General features: G+C 40.0%; 1 protein-coding gene across 1 annotated transcript in view; it reads right to left on the bottom strand.

Moving 5' to 3' along the window:
* The window catches only part of SLC19A2 (solute carrier family 19 (thiamine transporter), member 2), a 19,062-nt gene extending 7,943 nt beyond the window's left edge, over positions 1-11,119 (bottom strand). The window contains exons 1-2 of the mRNA XM_008594783.1: positions 10,788-11,119; positions 3,750-4,352 (exon numbers count right to left, since the gene is read on the bottom strand). Of these exons, the coding sequence (XP_008593005.1) occupies positions 3,750-4,352; positions 10,788-10,991 (807 nt within the window). The 5' untranslated portion in view covers positions 10,992-11,119. The remainder of the gene's footprint in view (positions 1-3,749; positions 4,353-10,787) is intronic.
* Between the last annotated feature and the right edge of the window lie 10,103 nt (positions 11,120-21,222).

The raw sequence follows: 21,222 nt of genomic DNA, 5'->3' as shown, positions 1-21,222 counted from the left end.
GCCATTCCCCCCCCTCCCCCCCCCCCCCCCCCAAAAAAAAAGAAAAAGGAGTGCTGTAATCTGGCTTTCTTCTATGCTGTTCTCTAGGCTTCAAATGCCCCACTCATATGAATTATACTTTCAAAAAAAAATTGAAATATTACCTTTTACATCTCTTGTTAAATTACATCTTACAAACAAAGATTTATTTCCATTACATCAAAACGCTGAGCTGCTCACATTTGGCATGCATGTTCTATCTATATTAAATGACCTTCAAACTGTTTTCTACTGAGTCTTCAGACTTTCACATGGGATGAAGAATAGGCTCTTATTTATTGCAATTGGCATCTAATTTCAGATTTCATTTGAAGGAAGGTTTTGATGCTGCTTTAAAAAAAAAAAAAAACAGTTGAACAATTACTTCCCTCTACCAAGGAGTGTGAGTCCCTGCTAAGTAGTTTTTATAGTCAACTAGATCTGGGTTGGAATTTTTATTTTTTTGGTGGCTGGCCAGAACGAGGATCCAAACCCTTGACCTTGCTGTTGTAACACCATTCACTCTAACCAACTGAGCTAACCAGCCAGCCCTGGGTTCGAAATTTTTACTGTGCCACTTCCTATGTGCCTTGAGGAAGTTACTTAACCTAAGCTTTGGTTTTCTCATCTGTAAAATAGGGAAATACCTAAATTACAGAGTTTTAATAAGAATAATATAATGAATCTAAGGTTCTTAGCACAGAATCTGGTATCCAGGTCAAAATAAATGGGAAGTATGATGAGCTTTTCTTCCAAGAGAAAAGGAAAGATTGTCCTATTTACAACCTCACTAATAAATGACTATGCATAGTAAAGGCACAAAGCTGTTCTTGGTTATTCATGTTTAATGATAATGATAATAGTAATAACAGCACTGGCCATGTATTGGGAACCTATATTCTTTTGAAAGCTTTAGACTGCCTCATTTAATATGCAAAGTAACACCATGAGGTAGATATATGAATGAGAAAACTAAGTCTCATAGAATTAAGTAACTTGCCCAAGAAGTATTAAAAACCGGGGTTTGAACTTAATTTTCTTTCTTCAAAATCCTCTATACCTATACTGTGCTGCTAGAAATGACATTATTAAATACCAAAGTAAAAGCATTAATTTTGCTGCTGTCATTGTTTATAGAACTTAAACACGGATGCACACGAAGAATACTTACTAATAGTAAAAGCTGTCAGTCTACTAATAAAAACATGGCCATATTAAGAGAATCATTTCTTAAGTATTAATTACATGTTAGGCCCTGTGCTAAAGTAGTAGTTTAATTTGCACCATTTCTAATGAATGAAGAACTCAAAATAAATCAGGTCTAGCTACAGGCCAAGCACATAACAAGTCCAGTTCTGTTTCTGAAAGAAAATCACTGGCTTTGGTGGCTCTTCTTACTGCAGTGTCAGCACCCTTTTCCCGAAGCAATAGGCTCTCTTTGAAAAGAACTCATAAATACTCAAAAATAACTTGTGGACGGTGCTATCACTCTGACGACTCTTACTTCTATAAAATCAAGATAAAACCACCCATTTACCTACCTACTTTTCAATAATTACCACAATTATGATTTATAGTTTAATTATGGGTTTTGTCAACTTAAAATGGCTCTGTGATCCCCAATATCCATATTCTGGCTTCCCCTCAAGCTTTCCAAAGAAAAACAGCAGTATTTTAGGGCCAGTCACTCAGTACAGCTACCAGGCAGCACTGCCACCTGCTATGGTATTAGCAGCAGAGTCAAGGATATCACAGAATTGACCTGAACCCTAATTTTGACCACATTGTAGCCAACATGGCAGTTCTGACAATATTGCCACCCTAGTGAAAGACTGTATGGAGCAAAGTATAGGAAGAAGTGGATCTTATATATGATCTTATATTATGTTTAGGAGTGTATTTGTGCCACAAGTCTCTAATTTCTGATCCCAGTCCTTATCTCTAAAATCAGGTTGATGAGATCTAGTCTCTTTTAACTTTAAGATACTGATTGTTCTATGACCTGTGGCTAGAATTACTTTTAACTCTAAAACTTTACAATTCTTCAGCATATAAAATACCGACATTTTGCATATCTATAAACAACAAATTTCAAGTTGTTCTAAATCAGAGGTTTTTTTTATTAAGTTGTAGGTCACAATTCATCAGTGGGTAATAAAATTGATAAGATGGACAGAGACCTGTATTACAAAAAAATTAACTGTATCAGAATAAAGTATTAAGTTGTAAAACTTTTGTTCCTCTTTACATAAAATATACACTTGTACTCACCTATGTATGTACTGGTTGCTGTGTAAAATCTGTTTCTTACAATGTTTCTTATTCATATTCAAAAGTTTGAAACTCACTGGTCTATAAAAATCTTTAGAACTATGGTCAATGTTAATATTTAAAATATATATTTATATATGTATTATATGTGTGTATATATTAATTTTAGCTAAAGCCATTGTAATACATTTGAAACAGATAAAAAAAAAAGTCCTTATTTTTTCCTACATGAGAGCTATCTAATGGTATACTTCCTGACCTGCTCCAACAACCCTTTATTGACTGTCCAACGGCACCTAACAACCTATGAAGGAATCAGCCTTTCATCTCTCTTTAATCCTTGGTCATTTTGACTACAGGTGATGTGGTAATTAAGGGTAGTTTCATGATGAGTGTCACCCAGACTCTAGAGGTTTACTGAAGCTCTCTGCGATGATAACCTAAATTTCAAGTAGTAACCAGAGGAGAAAAATGGGGGTAGGGAAAGAGTAATTTTCAACAAGGACATTAGATGTCACGTTGAAACAATTGGGCTAACTCCAGGTAGAAAGCCAAAGACTTTATACATGGTGGTTCTTTATTCTCATCCAGCCTACGAAGCTTAGGAAGCTCAGGAAGCTCAGTTTCATGTGTGACAGAGCCCATCTACAAAGCTGGAATGTTAATAGGCTTATTTCCAGACATGTCTCAAGAAAACTAAGACTAATTCAGTATAGTTGGAATGAACCTTGCCCGTCACAGCTTATAATCTGATAGGAAGACAACAACAAACATATATATATATATGTGGGTGACTGGGGAAGACAGTTCATCTCCCTGTCTAGACAGAATGGGTGGATGAATTATTTTAATGCCATACCTCTCTCTTTCAAGAGACAGCTTCATAGTCACACGTTCAATATTTATTCTAACACCATCTCAAATTTTTTCTTGTGATTCTTTTCCTATGTATTATTCATTACTACCCCACTTTGGTAAAGTGTCATTTGAAAAATATATAACAGATATCACTTCTAGCACATAAAATGAAAATAATTTCCTATCCTTAAATACTTTGGGCTTCAATTCAGAAACTAGAAGTAGATATTAATCATTTATTGAAAAGAATTTATTTCCTCAACTGGCAAAAATTTCCAGAGTGCTTTCTTCATATACCAAGCACTGGGGATAGAAAGACGAAGAAGACACAGCCCCTGCAATCCAAGACATCTTTGACATGAACTATATAATGTGCTAGTGTGACTTTGGAGGTCATGAACTCCAGGGGAAAATAAATGTCATCCTTAATATAAATCAACCATATTCTTAATGAATGAATGAATGAACCAATGAACCAACCCAGGCTAAAACCTGAATCCAAATGAATACAAAGTCTAGCAAGAGGGGATTTCCTGTCTGTTTTTTCACCATTGGTCCAGACCCCACTGTAGTAACTATAAGACATTGAAGGCTGAGCTTACCAGTTCCTCCATGGGAGGCTCCTCCATATTTAGAGGGACTTTTGACTCAATATCCTCCCACCCAGGAAGGTGATTAGAAGCTGGGGTGTCAGTAACAATGCCACCATTTTGTACCTTGATTCCATTCACTCCCTGGCAGGTAGAAGAAATATGGTGGAAGAAGAGGCTCTTCTGTGGCATAGGCAGAAACCAGGCCACAGCAAAAGCCACTGAAACACAGGTAAGAGAGATGACATTCAGGCTGAACAGGGACCAGCCTGCCACTGAGATGAGGATTTGTCCAAGGACAGAGCCCACTGTGAAGCCCACCAATGTGGCACTTCGACAGTAACTTGTGACTTTCTGGTACATGCCCAGGTCTACCACACTGTAGATGTAAGAGTAATAGGCAATTTCAGTGGCTGTGGCGACGCCGTAGAAGAATTCCAGGAACTGAATGGCCAGCAGTCCCTGGGCATAGAGCAGCATAAACCATGTAACAATAAGGCTGAGTCCCTGCAACAGAACAACGGGTTTATAACGGAGGTAGTCTGTGGCAAGGAACACAGGAAACAGCAGCACCAGGTAAGAGTAAGTCCATACTGGATAAATTTCATTGAAGACCTGGTTGAAAAAGAATAAAAACCCATTAGTGATCAAAGGACCTGGGATATTCATAAAGAATTTATTCTTATAAAACAACCTACCAACACCTCAAATACCTCATCCTTAGCAACCAAAGAAACCTTAACAACAGTTCAGAAAGTTGTTTGGAATATCTTTCCTTTTCCCCACTCCATTATCTTTTCCTAATAAAATCCTTCCCATTCATCAAGGCCTAGATCAAAGAATTCCTTGTACAGGAAGGCTTTGTTGAAGCTGATTGAATTTGTATAACAGCATTCAAAGCTCTCTTGATACTGCTTTGTATGTGTCAGTTTCCTCAGTTAGCTCATAATACTGGTTCTTCACTATGGCTGCACATCTCCCAAGAAGCCTTAAAATTTTAGATGCCCAGCCATAGATTTTTTTAAAAAACCTTCCAGGAGACTTAAATATGAGCCAGGGTTGAGAACCATTACCTTACAGGTTCTTTAAGGGTAGACCCCACATTTATCTGTACAACCTAACTGCCACCATACTGTTTGGAAGATACTAGGCTCAATAAGTGTGTTGCAACGTAAATCATTGCCAATTCTTACTTCCAGACACAGGATAGGGAGTCTTGATCCTATTGTTTGATTAGGTTTCTCTGACTTTAAGTTTCATTTCTTTTGGGGCAGAGGAATAGGTAAAGATGGTAAATCTGTCCTAAAGTCTTGAAAGAATATCACTGGGTAATAGGATTATAGGCAATTTTTATGTCATTCCATTTGCTTGTTTGTAATATGAAAAAAAAAATAGAAGTTTTGGTTGTTTTCTTTTTAATACATATTTTTAAATTGGCATATAGCAGAAATAATCTTTAAAATAAGCTTTAAACCAGAAAAAAACCCAGCTAGAATTTCAGTTCCATCACTTGGTGTGGTTACAGGCAAGTTCCTTCAACATATTTTTAAATTGGCATATAGCAGAAATAATCTTTAAAATAAGCTTTAAACCAGAAAAAACCCAGCTAGAATTTCAGTTCCATCACTTGGTGTGGTTACAGGCAAGTTCCTTCAATCTGCTTAGCCCTAATCTCCATTATCAGTAAATGAAGGGTAAAACCTATGTCATAGGGTTGTTTGTTGCAAGGATTAAATGAGAGAATACATGTAAATTACTTACTCCACTTTATTTATTCACAAATCTGAAGACCATAGAACTCAAACTGAAACATAGACTACCTGGGCAATATGAATTAACTAAATTAATTGGACAATATCTCCATTCGTCCAATAACAATTACTGTAGGAAAATTTTCCTTCCTTTTACACCTACCTACTGTGTAGTAAGGTCCTGAGGGTTTAAGTCAGTCTTTTAAATGATTATTTCAAAGCCTGGATCAGTGTCCTGAATTTTTAAGTACTTTTTGGAAAGCAGTCTTGGTAAGAGGCTTAATACCTTGTGACAGAGCAATCCAATCCTAGACTTTGACATTCTGAGACCAAGATTAACTTTCTTCTGAACTCTCACGTATATCTCAGTTCACCCAAGTGTAAATTGAGCTAATTTTTCTAAGGTTTTAGAGGAACCATAAAATAAATAATTCCTGTAAAATCTTTTGCCAATGGAGAGCACACTATAAAAATAAAACATAAGTTCTATTTTCTCAACTATATTCCAGGCTTGATTTCTGACTGGCCATGTATCTAAAGTGATCTGCTTAATGGCCTCATCTTCATGAACTTTGGTCTAATTTGTGTTTGTGAATCAGTTAGCAACCTCCACTTGATCAAGAAATTTTGTTGCACTTGAATATATGCATGAAAGAATAATCAAGAACTGTAGAAATGATTCTTATTCAAAAGTATAGAAACCTTAGCACATGAGGAACACAGTGCCCTTGGCCAGGGTAACCAAAGCCTAAGACACCTCTCAATAGAAAACCAAAGCAGTCAAGGGTGACCTTGTGATGAAGGCTGTGAACAGTGAAGGTTTCCCTACAGACTTCACAGTTGTGTTCCAGTTGACAACTTCCCACTCCTTTCTTTGCCTATACTCTTATAGATACTCTCCTTCAGTCTTCTAAAATCTGCAACTGCCTCTGTTTGATTCAGCATGTTTCACCTTCACATTTTCCCAAAAGTGTTTTTCCCAATATAGTACCACAAAGCTACTAGCCATCAAACCTTTCCTTTAAAAGTGTCCTGTATTGTTCCTTCAATACCTCATCTTTTTTTGTTTTAGGACTTTGGTTGAATTCTTCACTTCAATAATATTGTCTATGCTTAGATATGTTATGTAACTTTCACTAACAGTTGTCCCCAAATGATTAACTGCCAAGTTTTCGTTGTATAAGTCCTGTCCTTTTAATTATCAATTTAAAGTATCTACATTCATGAGTCTAATTCTACTCCTAATACAAAACCAAAACTTAGATAATGAAGATGAGGGAAAGTAACACTGCCACCCTTGCAATGCCAACTTAAAACAAAAATAAAGGCAAGTGGGGTCAGGGGGAAGACTAGACAGTTTCTCTTCAACTTATTACAAGTAAGAGACCTGCATTTTGTCCTATGAGACATCAATACAAGATGAATGATCCTCTCACACTATTATCAGCATCATAACAGCAAACCTCTAATTTACATGCTACACAACATGCTAAGCACTTTACCTAAATAACCCCCATTCAATCCAAACAACAACGCTCAGAGGTAAATGCTTTCATCTTCTCTATTTTACAATCAAGGAAACTTGGCTTTAGAGAAAGGTTAAGTAAATTGTCCAAAGTTATCACAGCTAGGATTGGCAGAAGGATGTGAACCCAAATATTCTGAATCCACCACACTAAAATGCCTGATTTCTTCTACCAGAAATATGTTATTGATCATCTATTATGTTCCAAGATTACTTTTAATGCCTGCAGTAACTTTTTCAATCTGCATTAAGGTGATTTTATAGGGCATTCCTGAAGAGATAAAGACCACACAGTTTCCAGAATTTAGCCACTGGGTCTGCAAAGGAGATCCCTTCTCTTTCAGTGACCCCAAGGGGAAGTCATTACACCAGAAAATCCTTCTTTCATAGATACTTTGAATCTTGAAGGGAAACTTCCTACAGGCAAAAAGGTATAAATTACAGACCCTTATTAATTGTCCACATCCTAACTTCTCACCACAAGTAAAATCTGCCACGTAAGCAAAGGCAATTGATTTTATTCTAATCAAGGTGCCTCTCACAACTCTTTGGACCAGAATTTGTTTATGTTCTTCTAAGATACAGAAAGTGGAGAGAAAACAGACGTCTAGTTTTAAGCTTTAAAACGGATTTAGACTTTTAGAATAAAGTGTCAATTAACTATTTAATAAGCACTTATTTGCACAACAAATATGAAATATGGAGTTGCTTTTTTGAGATGAAATTTGAAGAATAGGAAAGTTAGAGTCTGATAGAAAGCTATCAACAGATATGTATAGGAAGATTATTCCAAGTAGACATCACGTGTTTGAGTACAGGCCAACAGATGAGACACTGTGGATATGCTGTATTTAGGACTGTAAGATTAACATGGATGGAGCTTGGGTTTGTGGGAGGAACAAGCTCCCAGTGTTGATACTTGAAAGCTGATCTGTTTTGTCATGTGCCCTGGGTAGAGGATGGCAAGGGGAAGAAGGATGTTGTGGCTGTCAAGAAGGTAAGAATCAAACTCTGTAAGGATCTGAATATCAGGCAAAATAAGTGGAATGTTTAAGAAAATCAAAGACAGGTAGTAAATGTCAAACCACATGCTACAAAGAGGAAAGGATTTTTAAAAGTTTTTGGAAATAAAGACCTCTATTTTATTGAAAGTTTGCATTTCAACTTTTAGAATACAAATTTTAACCTGCTTAAAATTTATAAAGTGGTATCTGTTTTAAAATTAATGCTATTCCTAAAATCTAAGAAAAAATCCTTGAGAATAGAAAGAGGAAATTCTGTATTGTTTTCCCCTCCTTTTGTCTTTGGACATTAACACTAACTTTATTTAAGATGATTTAAATTGGCCCTTCTAAAGTCTTCTGGGGGAAATACCAACTTCAATACAAGGATCACTAAACATCACTTGGCATTCACTTTGCTTAAAAATAATATAATATTTTTTATTTAACCTGTTCATTGCTGAGCACTCAGGAAGGAGAACAAGTTGTTCTATTTATTTCAGTGATTAGTTATTTTAAAAATCTTTGGTTCTCCACAGGGTGAGCAGAGCCATACTGCACAAAACCAACAGAATCAGCCATGATTCCAAGGCCCTGAGACAAATGACACCTCTTCCCCAGACCACTAGATTTCCCTTCATATCCCACCCTCGTCTTCACCTAATTTGCAATAACAGAAGTATGTGTATGTTTTTGTTACACAGTCAGCAAGTATTTACTGGGCCTTGCACCCCTACTTTATTTCTACACCCTCTGAACATACTTCACTCACCCTGGAAAGCTTTGTCATAAGATGGGGCACATGATCATGATAGCACATCACACAGCAACCCTCTACCCAGGGCATGTGACAAAATAGATCAGCTTTCAAATATCAACACTAGGAGCATATTCCTCCCCCATGTGCTTCTCTGTCAGGGAAGGTATACAAACTGAGCAGATCACATGGCAGTGCACATGAAACTTTAATTGTCAGCTGCTCACAACGATATCATTTCTGCCTCAGTGGCTACACCTCAGATTCAGTGGTTGTTTTGGGTCTCCAGAATCATACTTTCTTACATAAATACAGTAATTTTATTCTCATAAAATTGTTCTGTTCACAAGAGTTGGCACTTTCCACTTTATTATTGTTTTTAGCCAATATTAAATAGGTAACGAATAACTATTATGTACCTTACATAGTGATCCATAAGGCTGGGAAACAGATCATCTGAAGTTGGGTAAAAGTCAATGATATGTGCTAGGGGTGAAACAATGTCAAACACTCAATATCCAGGATTCAACACTGACTCTCAATTCTCTCTCAAGTGCCCTTGAAAATGAAGTAGCACTGCAACAACAAACTGGACTATGAGTAACTGTATTCTGCCAATCTGCAAATGATTCCAGTAGTGCCACCTCTCACTCTGACCTGTTACACAGGGTTACTGAGTTGCTACTCAAAAAAGGTGATTGACTACTCACTGGGGTTAGAGTTAGATTTAAATGGGAGGAGTATTTACAGCAACTGGGGCAGGGTGGGAGGAAAAGAAGGTGTAAGAGAAAAGGAACGGCTAACTAGTCCCCACTCAGCTTTCACCCTTTGTAGTGTTCAAGAGGGTGGTGAATCTGCTTTTTTTGGTTTCGTGGTAGCACTCCGGTTTAATTTATTTTTCAGTTTATATAATATCTTTCTACTGCAAAAAGCAAGTGTTGGGTTTGACCATGCACTTTAGGGGTTAAACACATTTCTAAAGTACACTATGTACTTCTGAAGTACTTTACTTATAAGTCCTTATCTAGGGAAAATTAACCAGCAAGAAGTTCTTGATCATGGACTACTACGTGCTCTTAATTACCCAAAGCATCATGGCCTGCACAGAAGCTCTGAAAGATCTCACTGTGTAGTTGAGGTGCAAAACTAACATCTGTGAAGCAACAATTCACAATACAAGAAAAACTATAATTAAGTGCCAATTATGAGATACCATCTGCTTTTATCTCAGGAGGTGGGGTTAAGAGGGAGGGGGGCAGGAAGGACATCTTCGGACACAACCTCACCCAATTAAAAATCAAGGCAAATTAAGATGATGAATTCTTGTCCTGTACTGTCCTTATCTGACTGAGTCCATTTATTCTGTCAAAGGTAAACAAAGGGGATGGGAAGGAAGGGGATGCAGCAGGTAGACGAACGCTTCTTTTAGAAAAGCATTGGTTACCCACATTCAGTCAACGAATATTTACTAAACTCCATCATATCCAAGGTACAGCTTGCTGTTTCCACTTATTAAAATATCGCCCCTTCCCCCCAGCAGGATCTGCTGAACCAGTCTGGGCAGAGTAGGGCTAAGCCACGTGACAGTATCAGCAGCACATCGCCTGAAGCACACATGCACAGGGGCTTCGGACCCGCGCCCTGTAAATCCGAAGGACAACCGGAAACTATAAATTAATACAGCGCGGGACACGAAGCCGTCTTCCAACTGGGAAAGATCAGAATCTCTGCCCAGGGCCGGCCTGTGGCTCACTCGGGAGAGTGCGGTGCTGATAACATCAAGGCCACGGGTTCGGATCCCATATAGGGATGGCCGGTTGCTCGCTGGCTGAGCGTGGTGCTGACAACACCAAGTCAAGGGTTAAGATCCCCTTACTGGTCATTTAAAAAAAAAAAAGAACCTCTGCCCAGACTGGCTCCCCTGCTCGGGCGCCCCTCTCACCTCTTTCCTTAGCCGCGTGCCCTCCCCGCACTTTCTCCCCGCTGAGGCCCGCCCCGCTGGCCCGCAGCACGTACCTCCCTCTCCGTCAAGTTCTTGTCGGGCCCCAGCAGGTAGGGGGTCAGGAAGGGCTCGGACGGCCTGAGGCTGGCGAAGAAGCCGTAGGCGCAGAGCAGCGCTGTGGGCAAGAACCAGCACTCGCGAGGGACCCGAGCGGTGCGCAGGAGCATGGTGGCCGCCGCCGCCGCCGCCCGCCGGGATACCGGGCCGGGCACCTCCATCCGGGGCGCGAAGGGCGGGGACCCGGCCCGGCCCCTTCCTTCTCCTCCTCCGCCAACTGCAATGAGATTCGGGAGCTGTACCCGCGAGTGGCGCCTCCTCGCGGCAGGGCCAGGCCGTTCTGGGCTCGCCGCCGTCAACGGTCGCAGCGCTCCTGCCTTCCCCTGCTGGGGGCCCTCACGTGGAGCCGCGAGGCCCAGAGGCCGAAGGGAGACTCGCTCTGAAGCTCACCCTCCGCCACCGCCTCCGCCTCGGAGCCAATCACAGCGGACGTGCGGAATTTGCTTCTCTCTCATTGGTTGTGGCTCACAAGAGGCGAACGGGCGGTGGCCGCCTGCCAGGCTGCTAACGTCCTCCCTCGGTCATTCGGGACTTTATGCAGCGACTTGTCGCGGTGCTGAGCGCTGGTCAGGCGGGAGCCGTCGTTCCACAGCCGCGTCGCGTCGGTCATTCTCCCTGCTACCGCTCACCTGTGGGGAATGCTCCTGGTGGGCCTAATCCCCCACCGAAAGGAACGCGCTCTTCCGTACAGTCACCCCTTTAGATTCTTAATCACTGTCTCTCAGACGTCCGCTCACGTTTTCCTCCCGGAAGACTTAGTGAGCAAGGCCGGGCAGAGATTTAACCTTGGGGCGGGGGAATGCTCAACCTTTGCTTCAGCAGCTTTCATGTTTTAAGTTGTATTCATCTGCATAGATATTAGAAGCCCAGGACCTAAGCGCTTGGGGCGTTTACCAAGATACTAAATAGGAAAAAAAAGGTAACATTGTGAGAAGAATGAACAAGCTAGTCGCTTAACAGAAGGATCGTAATGGAGCCCCAATTAAAGGGTTTTAGCTTTATTTCGTCCCTCTGCAAGCAGATGCAAGGAGAACAAACACCTAATTAAGGTATAGCCTACGGTTAAAAGGAAAGTGGAAAATCCTGAGTCATTAAAACAATCACGAAACACCATCAATCTCTTCATTTAAAAACAAAAACCCAAAAAGAGGTCTTGGCATAGTTTTCAAGGGCAGAGCATGACATGAATCCCCAGTGCTTTTCTTTCATCTGCCTCTGTATGCCTCCTTCTGCCTGACTCAGCCCGACTCTGGTCTAATCCATCCACTGCATTCAAAGCTGCAACACTTAAAGCGATTTTCCCAGTGCAGTATTTGTAGAGAGAGTTCATGGAAACATTTTTGAACTCTCTTTTGAGCTCTCTATTTTGCTTTTATGTATGTTATGATTTATCTAGCTCAATTTTCCTCCTGTGATAGCAAATGACACTTTTTGAAAGAGTCAGCAACAAAAATGAGCCTACTAGATGGAACAAGATACTTTTAGTAAAGGGAAAGATTCGTGTCTTAGACTGCACACATGAATGCACCAAAATATGTGAGCTGATTAATTTGTGAAGAAATACAGTTGGTGGTATTTACATCTCTCACTGAGTCTCAAAGTGTGGTCCAGGAAGCCCTGGGGGTCCTTGGGACCTTTTCAGGGCTTCCATGAGGTCAAATCTATTTTCGTAATCATACTTTATTTCCTTTTCCACTGGAGAGGCTACATAATGTGTGATGACATCATCCCTCTACCAGCTAAGAGAATGTGCATATCTTTGTGTTTAGAAAACTTTCCATTAATTTATAACATGGCAAATATCAAAAGGCATAACTCACAAAAACCAAAGGTGTTTTGGGTCTTCAATAACAAAGGTCCTGAGACCAAAAAGTTTTAGAACTTCTAATCTATATAATACAACTATCTAGTCCCCTAAAATCCAACCATAGTATCTGCTTATCATGACTACGGAGAGAACACCGGTGGTCCTCTTGTCTTTTTCCTTAGATTCGCTGCTTTAGCAGAAAAGAAAGAGAAAGAAATCCCAGAGAGGCCTCAGAAAGAGAAGCCTACCTATTAAGAACAGCTTCTCATCCCTTCATTCCCTGAGGCTTGGAGACGTGAACTGTGTTAATCTGCAAATCGTTGGTTCTGTAACTTTTCCTCGGTATAAATCACTTAGGCACCTCAAATCCTCTTTGCAATGTGGCTGGGTATAAACAAATAATCATTGTTCTTGATTTAGGTAAATGTTTTCTTGTTTTTCTCTGAGAGGTTGTGATGGGCAGAATTCTAAGAATGACCCCCAATGATCCCCAGTGGCCCTTGTATAATCCCACCCTTTTCAGTGTGGGGTGGAACCTGTGGATTTCATGAGATAATACTCTTTGATTTTGTTACATTTTATGACAAAGTGAGATTATCCAGGTGGGTGTAGTCTAATCACACTAGCCAGTTAAAAGCAGAGAATTTTCTCCTGCTGGTAGCAGAGGAGGAAATCAGAGATATTTGAAGGATGCTAAGAATTCAAGGTGCTGCTGCTGGAAGGCACAATGAACCAAGGAATGTGAGCAGTCTGTAACAACTGAGACTGTCCCCTACCTGACAGCCAGCAAGGCATCTGCCGTCTCAGTCCAAAAATCATAAGGAACCAAATTCTGGCAAAATCCTAAATGGATTTAGAAGTGGATTCTTCAGAGAAGAGCCTAGCCCCACCAACATCTTAATTTTGGCCTATGAAACCCTAAGCAGAGACTCCACCCAAGCCCACCTGGGCTTCTGATCTACACTGTGAGCTAAGCTGTTGTAATTTTCTTAAGCCACTAAATTTGTGGTTCAGCAATAGGAAACTAACACAGAGGTAAATAGAATATATTTTTAAAATTTTAGGTAATATTTGCATAACGTTAAGTTAATCATTAATCATATTTAAGCGTACAACTCAGTGGCATTAGTACATTCACTATATTGTGGAACCATCACTTCTATCTAGTTCCAAGACATTTTCACCACTCGAGAAAGGAAACCTGTACCCATTAAGCAGTCACTCCCTGTTCATCCCTTCTCCTAGTTCCTGGCAAACACTAATGTGCTTTCTGTCTCTAAGGATTTACCTGTTCTGGAGGTTTTATATAATATTGGGTCTGGCTTCTCTCACTTAGCATAATGTTTTCAAGATTTATTTACATTGTAGCACATATCAGTACTTCATTCCTTTCATGGCTGAATATATGTGTATATACCACATTTTGTTTATCTATTCATCAGTTGATCAACATTTGGGTTGTTTTGCTTTTTGGCTATTGACAATAGTGCTGCTATGAATATTTATGTGTAAGTGTTTGTCTGAATATCTGTTTTCAATTCTTTTGAGTATATACGTAGGAGAAGAATTGCTGTCACTTGGTAATCCTATGTTTAACAATTCAAGGAACTGCCAAACTGTTTTCCACAGAGGCTGTATTATATTAGATTCCCACAAGGAATGTACGAGGCTTCCAAGTTTTCCACGTTCTTGTCAGCATTTTTTTTTTTTTTTTTTTTTTTTAGGTAAGATAGCTATCCTAGTGGATGTGAAGTGGTATCTCATTGTGATTTGATATGCATTTCCCTAATGACTGATGCTGAGCATCTTTTCATGTATTTGTTGGTCATTTGTATATCTTTGGAGAAATGTCTATTTATATCCTTTGCCCACTTTTTAATTGGGCTGTCTTTTTGTTGTTGAGTTATAAGAGTTCTTTATATATTCTGGATACAAGACCTTGGTCAGATATGTGATTTGCAAATATATTTTCTTCCGCTCTATGGGGCTATATAGAACATTGAGGGACATTTTCCTCTATTATAAAAAAGCATGTAGGGGGTGTGTGTTTTGCAAAAAGTAGGATTACATTACATAATTATACACTTTTCTGTCTCTTATTTTTCTCTCTAAGGAATACTTCATGGAGATTCCATGTAAAGAGATACAGCTCTAATTTTCTAATGGCTACATAATATTCCATTATGTGGGTATACTATGCAACCATTCCCTATTTATGGTCATTCATTCTTTTCTAGCTTTTGGCCATCACCAACATTACTGCAATTAACATCCTTGTACAATGTATGTTTATGTATTTTAAATTTCATTTTAATGGAATTCATTTCCAGAGTGGGATTGCTGGGTTAAAGAGTGTATGTATTTTTGGGCCGGCCCGGTGGCGCACTGCTACAGTGCGCCGCTTGGGAGTGCGGCGGCGCTCCCGCCAAGGGTTCGGATCCCACATACATACCGGCGGCTCACTGGCTGAGCAAGGTGTGGGTGCAACGCCAAGGGTTGCGATCCTGTTGCTGGTCCCGGTCCGGTACGGGCACGACACTGAGGGTTGCGATCCGTTGCCAGTCACAAAAAAAAAAAAAAAAAGAGTGTATGTATTTTTAATTTTAATAGGTATTGCTTGGTTGTTTCCCATAAAAGCTATAATAACTTACGTTTTTTACTAACAACATATGAAAGTATTTCTTTTCCACTGCATCCCTGATTACCGATGTAATCAGGCTTTTAATTTTTCACTTGTCTAATAGCTGTATATCATTAGTTCTCAACCTGTAATGATTTTGCCCCACAGGAGACATTTTGCAGTCTGGAGACATTTTTGATTGTCACCACTTGGAGATGGGTACTACTGGCTTCTACTTGGCAGAGCCAGGGATTCTGCTAAATATCCTGCAATACTCAGAGTAGCCCCCATGACAAATAGTTGTCCAGTCCAGAATGCCACTAGTGAGGAAGATGAGAAACCATGGTATAAAGCTGAGAAACTTTGGTATAAAAATACTAATAGATCTGCAACATAACCAGAGCCACTTTAGATAAGCCCAAGTACAAAATGGCGCTGTCCACCTCCTCCCCTCCGCTCCCCCCTTCCCTTTATGAGAAGCCTCCTGACTTAAACAGAAACCCCTTTTGCTTCTGCAAGGACACAGTTCTCCCCCCTTCCCCCCCAATCCACATTAGCATAATGCCCCTCCTTGATGGTATCAGCCAGCCCTTGGCACACTATAAGCTCTACCACCCCCACACCTGGTGCTGTACACCATTTTCAGGGGATCCCTGGGCTGCCTGCCACTCTGAGCACAGCCCAGAAGATTTCTTTCTTTAATAAAGTTTGAATAGTACCCAGCATCTTGGCTCACTTTCTTTCAGATACCTCATTGTATCTTCAATTTGAAAATTTTTATGGGTGAGTTTAGCATCTTTCCATATGTTTGTCAACTCTTCGGATTTACTTTTCTGTAAATAGACTATTCATGTCCTTTGCCCATTTTTCTTTTGGTTGTTTATCCCTCTCATCAATTTATAAGAGTCCTTTATATCTTATAAGCCCTTTATTTTTCCTCTTCATTAAAAGTATTATTTTTCTTTTTTTTTTTTTTTTTTGTCTTTTTTACTGACCGGTAATGGGATCGCAACCCTTGGTGTCGCACCCGTACCGGGGACCGGCAACGGGATCACAACCCTTGGTGTTGCACCCGCACTGCGCTCATCCAGTGAGCGGGAACCGGTCTCCACATGGGATCCGAACCCTCAGTGGGAGCGCTGCCACACTCCCAAGCGGCGCACTCTCCAGCGCGCCACCGGGCTGGCCCAAAAGTATTATTTTTCAAATATACTTTTTATTGACTTTTACAGTTTCTTTTGCCAAACAGTAAAATCTTATTGTATACCATGAAACAAGTTCTGAACAAATCGTCAGAAATACTATGTCCTTGGAAAGGAAAACAGCATCATAAAAATGTCTGTTTTCTCAAAATTAATCTATAATGCAACTCTGATTTGATGAGGAAGTCAAACATTTTTAATTTATGGAGTAGTGCAAGCTGTAAAGGGGCATTAATTCATACCCATTGTGTGGCATTTTAGAATTTTAGAGCAAAAGGATGAGTCAAGATTAGTTTGTCTATTGAATTACTTTCCAGAGGAAGATTCTATGTTACAGGGAAGTGAAGGAACATGTGATATGATAAAATTGGAAACATGCCTGTTGGCCTAATTTGAACTTTGTTCTGCAGTAGAAATGATGGAATTCAGTAAAAATAATTATAATTATATATAATTATATAATTAATTTTGAAAAGAACATTTTAATGAAATGCTTCTCAAATGTATTTACTAGAACTTGTATTCTTACTTAATTCCTCTAATATTTATAGGAATTAAGATACAAATACACCATTTCTTCTGTTTATAGAACACTAAGGGACAAAGAATCTCAGTCCTTTAGGGTCACATTCATTGCACAACATGAGTTTATTGAGAACCTATTGTCCAAGGCATTGTATTTGGTGCCATAGGGAAACAGAGATAAGACAGTCTCCAACCTAAGGGAGTTCATGTGATGAATCAGTAGTGAATCAGGCACCCCAGTCCCACTCCAGGCTGTGCCGCTGAAATGCCCCTAAATTGATGACCTATCTCAGAAACAAGCAAGTTGTCTTCTGACAATAATCACAGACTAAATGACTATGCTGTGCTATTCAGTAAAATGCCAACTCAGTTCACAAGTGACTCTCCTCCCTGTTTCTTAAATGCTTGACCCAGAATTTTGTGTGTAGTCATCAAGGCATCACCCCACAGCTGTGTCATGGAGCAGCCCATGTGAAGGACTGCCTACCCATTAGTCTGCTCAGCCCGTGTGGGCTGGGAATGTGGTACCACGTAGGCGAGGCATTTGCACACCAACAAGGACCTTTGGGAAATTGCTCTGTGGCTTGCCCAGAATACGCTTTGTGGCATCATTCTTCCCTCCTGACTCTGCCTGTCTTCTGCCATCCTTTGACACTTAAATTGGAATGCCACCATCACTCCCTGATCTCAAAAAATTCTATCCTGTGTGAAAAGTTAGTGCACTCCACTAGAACAAGCCTAATTCAGATATTATTAAGCCATTACCTTCATCCTCTGACTTGTATTTATTTGATTGTAGTTTTCTTGCCTGTAGTCTCTCTCTAGCCCAGGCCAATCTCTATACCACCACAGTTAGAATAATCTTTCTCAAATCTAATATTACCCTTGTCCTGATCTCTGTTGTTTAAGAATCTTTGGTGCTTACTGAATAAAGTAGAAACTCCTTATTTCTGACTTCTGCTAAGCACTCCAATCTCATTCTCCACTAAGGCTCACCATTTCTCAAAATGCTGTTCATGTGTCTTATTTCCTCTACCACTAGCACCCTACTCCAAGCCATGATCATTTCTCTTCTGAGTTACTACACTAGTCTCCTAACTCATTTTTCTGACCCCAGTCTTCCTCCACTATGGTCTATTTTACAGGCAGAGTAATCTTACTAAGGCCTAAATCTGCTATTCTTCTCAGATCCCTCCAATGGCTTCCCATAAAATTTGGATTAAATCCCAAGTTTTTACTGTGGCCTATAAGGCCTTACCTAATCTATTCACGCCACCTCAGTATATCTCTGATCTCATCTCTTATGACTCCCCACCTTCCCTCTGGGCCAGCCACACTGCTTCCTCATTGTTCCTTGTGTGCACCAAGCACACTCCCACTTCAGGACATTTGCATTTGCTGTCCCCTCTGCCAAGAACACTCTCTTCCTAGAAATTTGCATGATACCCTCCCTCATTATTTTCAGATTTCTGCCTAACTATCATCCTACTTAAAATAGCACACATCTCCATCCTGGCCATTGTCTGTCTTTCCACTCTACTTTATTCATTTTATCACTCATCCCCACTTGCTATAATACATATTTATTTATTTCGCATATTTCCTAGAATGAGCACTAGAATAAAAGCTCCATCAAAGCCCTGGCTTTGTTTTTGTTTGCTGTTCTAGAACAGTGCTTGGCAACTACTCAATATATATTTTTTGACTAAATGAATGAAATGTCATTTCTTTCTGCACACTTCCCTGACATCTCTGGGACACTTCTATTCTCTGTTACATTGGATCTATGTATATACCTCTATTATAGCTATCACATTTTATTATAACTTTTGTTTTTTACCCCTCATCAGTATATAAAATCCTCAAAAACAGATGTCTTACTCATCTTCATATCCTTCCTGGCAACCAGCAAAATTTGGTGAAAATGAGTAGAGTAAATGAAGGTGGAAGAAGCAGAATGACACAGCTACATGGGAGATTCTAGGGTGAACATGTATGAGCCCTTTATTAATCCCATCTTCAGGAGGCTACATTGGTGCTAAATGCTGGCATTTATTTCAATATAGATGCCCAATGCAAAAAACGATCTCCTTCCAATCTATCATTTCCCAAATTTCCCTTCCTAAGGACCTTTGGTCTTTCCTGAGCCTCCAAAAACTGTTTGGGTGGCGATTCCACCTGGACTTTAGAAGCATGCTAATGTGTAACAGTTCTGACATAAAGGCCGTATCATAAACAGAGATAACTTGTGGAATTCAATGAGAAAATAAATTTTTGTTCTTAGGCACAGACTTTAACACATCACCCATCTGGGTGGCATGAGTCTATGGACCTCTTATAGACTCCAGGAGCCAATCTAGGGAGAACATTCATTGTAGCCAAAAAGAGCATTGGATTAAGAGTTGGGAACCCTAAGTTCCTGCTGAAGTTCTTCTGCAAGTAAGCTATGTGATTCTGGATGAGTGGCTGCACCTTGCATTTCAGGTTCCTCTAACATGGGGGTAGGAACTAGATGATCTCTGAAAGCCATTCCAACTGTAATGTTCTCTGACTCTATTGATGCAGCTGGAAGACTGTATCCAAGTGGCAGGAACAGCTTGAGTCCTGGAAAAGGAATGTATTACCTCACAATACGAATGACCTTGAATGTGAGGTGTGATCACAGAGTCTGACACCTGGCAGAGCCTGGACCCAGGCCTCAAATGCCAGTTGTACTCCCATTTCTATCAACAACACAGCTGCCTTCCTCAACCTTCAGCAGCTGGACTTCCGCAAAGAGAGGAGGAGAAAAAGGAGGAGAAGAGGAGAAAGAAGAAGAACTGGAGGAAAAAAGGGAGAGGAGGAAAAAGCTGAAGAGGAGGAGAAGGGGGGAAGTTTGGGACACTCCTCCAGCTGGGTTTGAGAGGTATGCATAGCTAAGGCTTAATCAGGAGACTGTACACTTGACAGCATTGCGGTGGTTGTTTTAGCTGTGCTTTTGTGTTTTCCTCTGTGAACTAGAAACTAATGTGGCCCAGGATTCTGGGTGTGTGCTTTGGAAGTTCCCAGGGGCATTCTGGAGATTGCCAGAGGCACACTGGGAGCAGACAGTCACATGTGAAGTAGAAGCTCTAGAAGCCTCATCTGTGACTCACCCGAAGCAGCCTCCTCATGTCCTCACATCAGACAGACTTCCATACAGAATGGGTTCCATGTGAGACCAGAACTGACAGGACCATTTAGCCAGGCCAAATGGTGAAATAATTTATTTTCTGATATACTCTATTTTTTTTTTTTTTTTAAGAATGTATCAGAACTTTTTGGAAGAACTGACAGGACCATTTAGCCAGGCCAAATGGTGAAATAATTTATTTTCTGATATACTCTTTTTTTTTTTTTTTTAAGAATGTATCAGAACTTTTTGGGAAAATGTGTTCAGTCCTGTTTAAAAAAGCATATAACCTCCACAGTAACTTCCAAAAGTACCATTCACAATCACATGTGAGTGAGTCATAAGTTAAGAAATCCTGAATGAACTGAAATAAGGGTGTGTTGATTTCTCTCATCAAATATTCATTTGTGGTGACATAATTGACCCAAGACACAGATATCAAGATCTTTGACATTCTCAAAGCCACAGAGACATGCCATATCTATTAAAATGTTTCTGATATGTCCTGTCCTCCCTCCCTCTTAATGATGTATAAACACATTCAAATGTACAATCACACTTATTTTCTCTCCTCTCAGTTATATATTGTCCATGTGGTTTGGTGAGGTATTTTAAAATATACTTCAATGGGTAATTAAGAGTTCAAAACATTTTATGTAGTGTCCTCCCACCTAGAAGAGATTAGTAAAGAAATGCTCTTCCCAAGTTTTAATCTGAAAACAAATTCAGGACCCCCTCTTGAGCTTCTTATAACTACAAACTCTCATTACAGTGTTCAGCTTTCATCTCCTCAGTTCTGCGGGTGATGGTTCTTGGGTGGAATCCGTACTACAGAGAGAGGACATTTTCAATTCTTGGTGAGGCATTCAGGTATTACAGAACATGACTACTCAAGCCACATGTGCTCATGCTAGGTCCTTGTCACATCCTGCCTGGTAATGATTTAGGGTTGTTGTATATATATGACTTCCTCTCCTACTAACTGTTGGGATTTATGTGATCAGGAACTAAGTGTGGTCTTTATCTTTCTCTGTGTCTCCTCTGGTGTTTTGAGCATAAGAGTTGTCCAATGAGTGTTTGTTGGTGG

This window comes from Galeopterus variegatus, unplaced genomic scaffold (assembly GCF_000696425.1).
Source record: "Galeopterus variegatus unplaced genomic scaffold, G_variegatus-3.0.2 Scaffold11546, whole genome shotgun sequence".
In the NCBI taxonomy this organism is placed as follows: Eukaryota; Metazoa; Chordata; class Mammalia; order Dermoptera; family Cynocephalidae; genus Galeopterus; species Galeopterus variegatus.
This window is presented reverse-complemented; position numbering and strand designations above follow the sequence as displayed.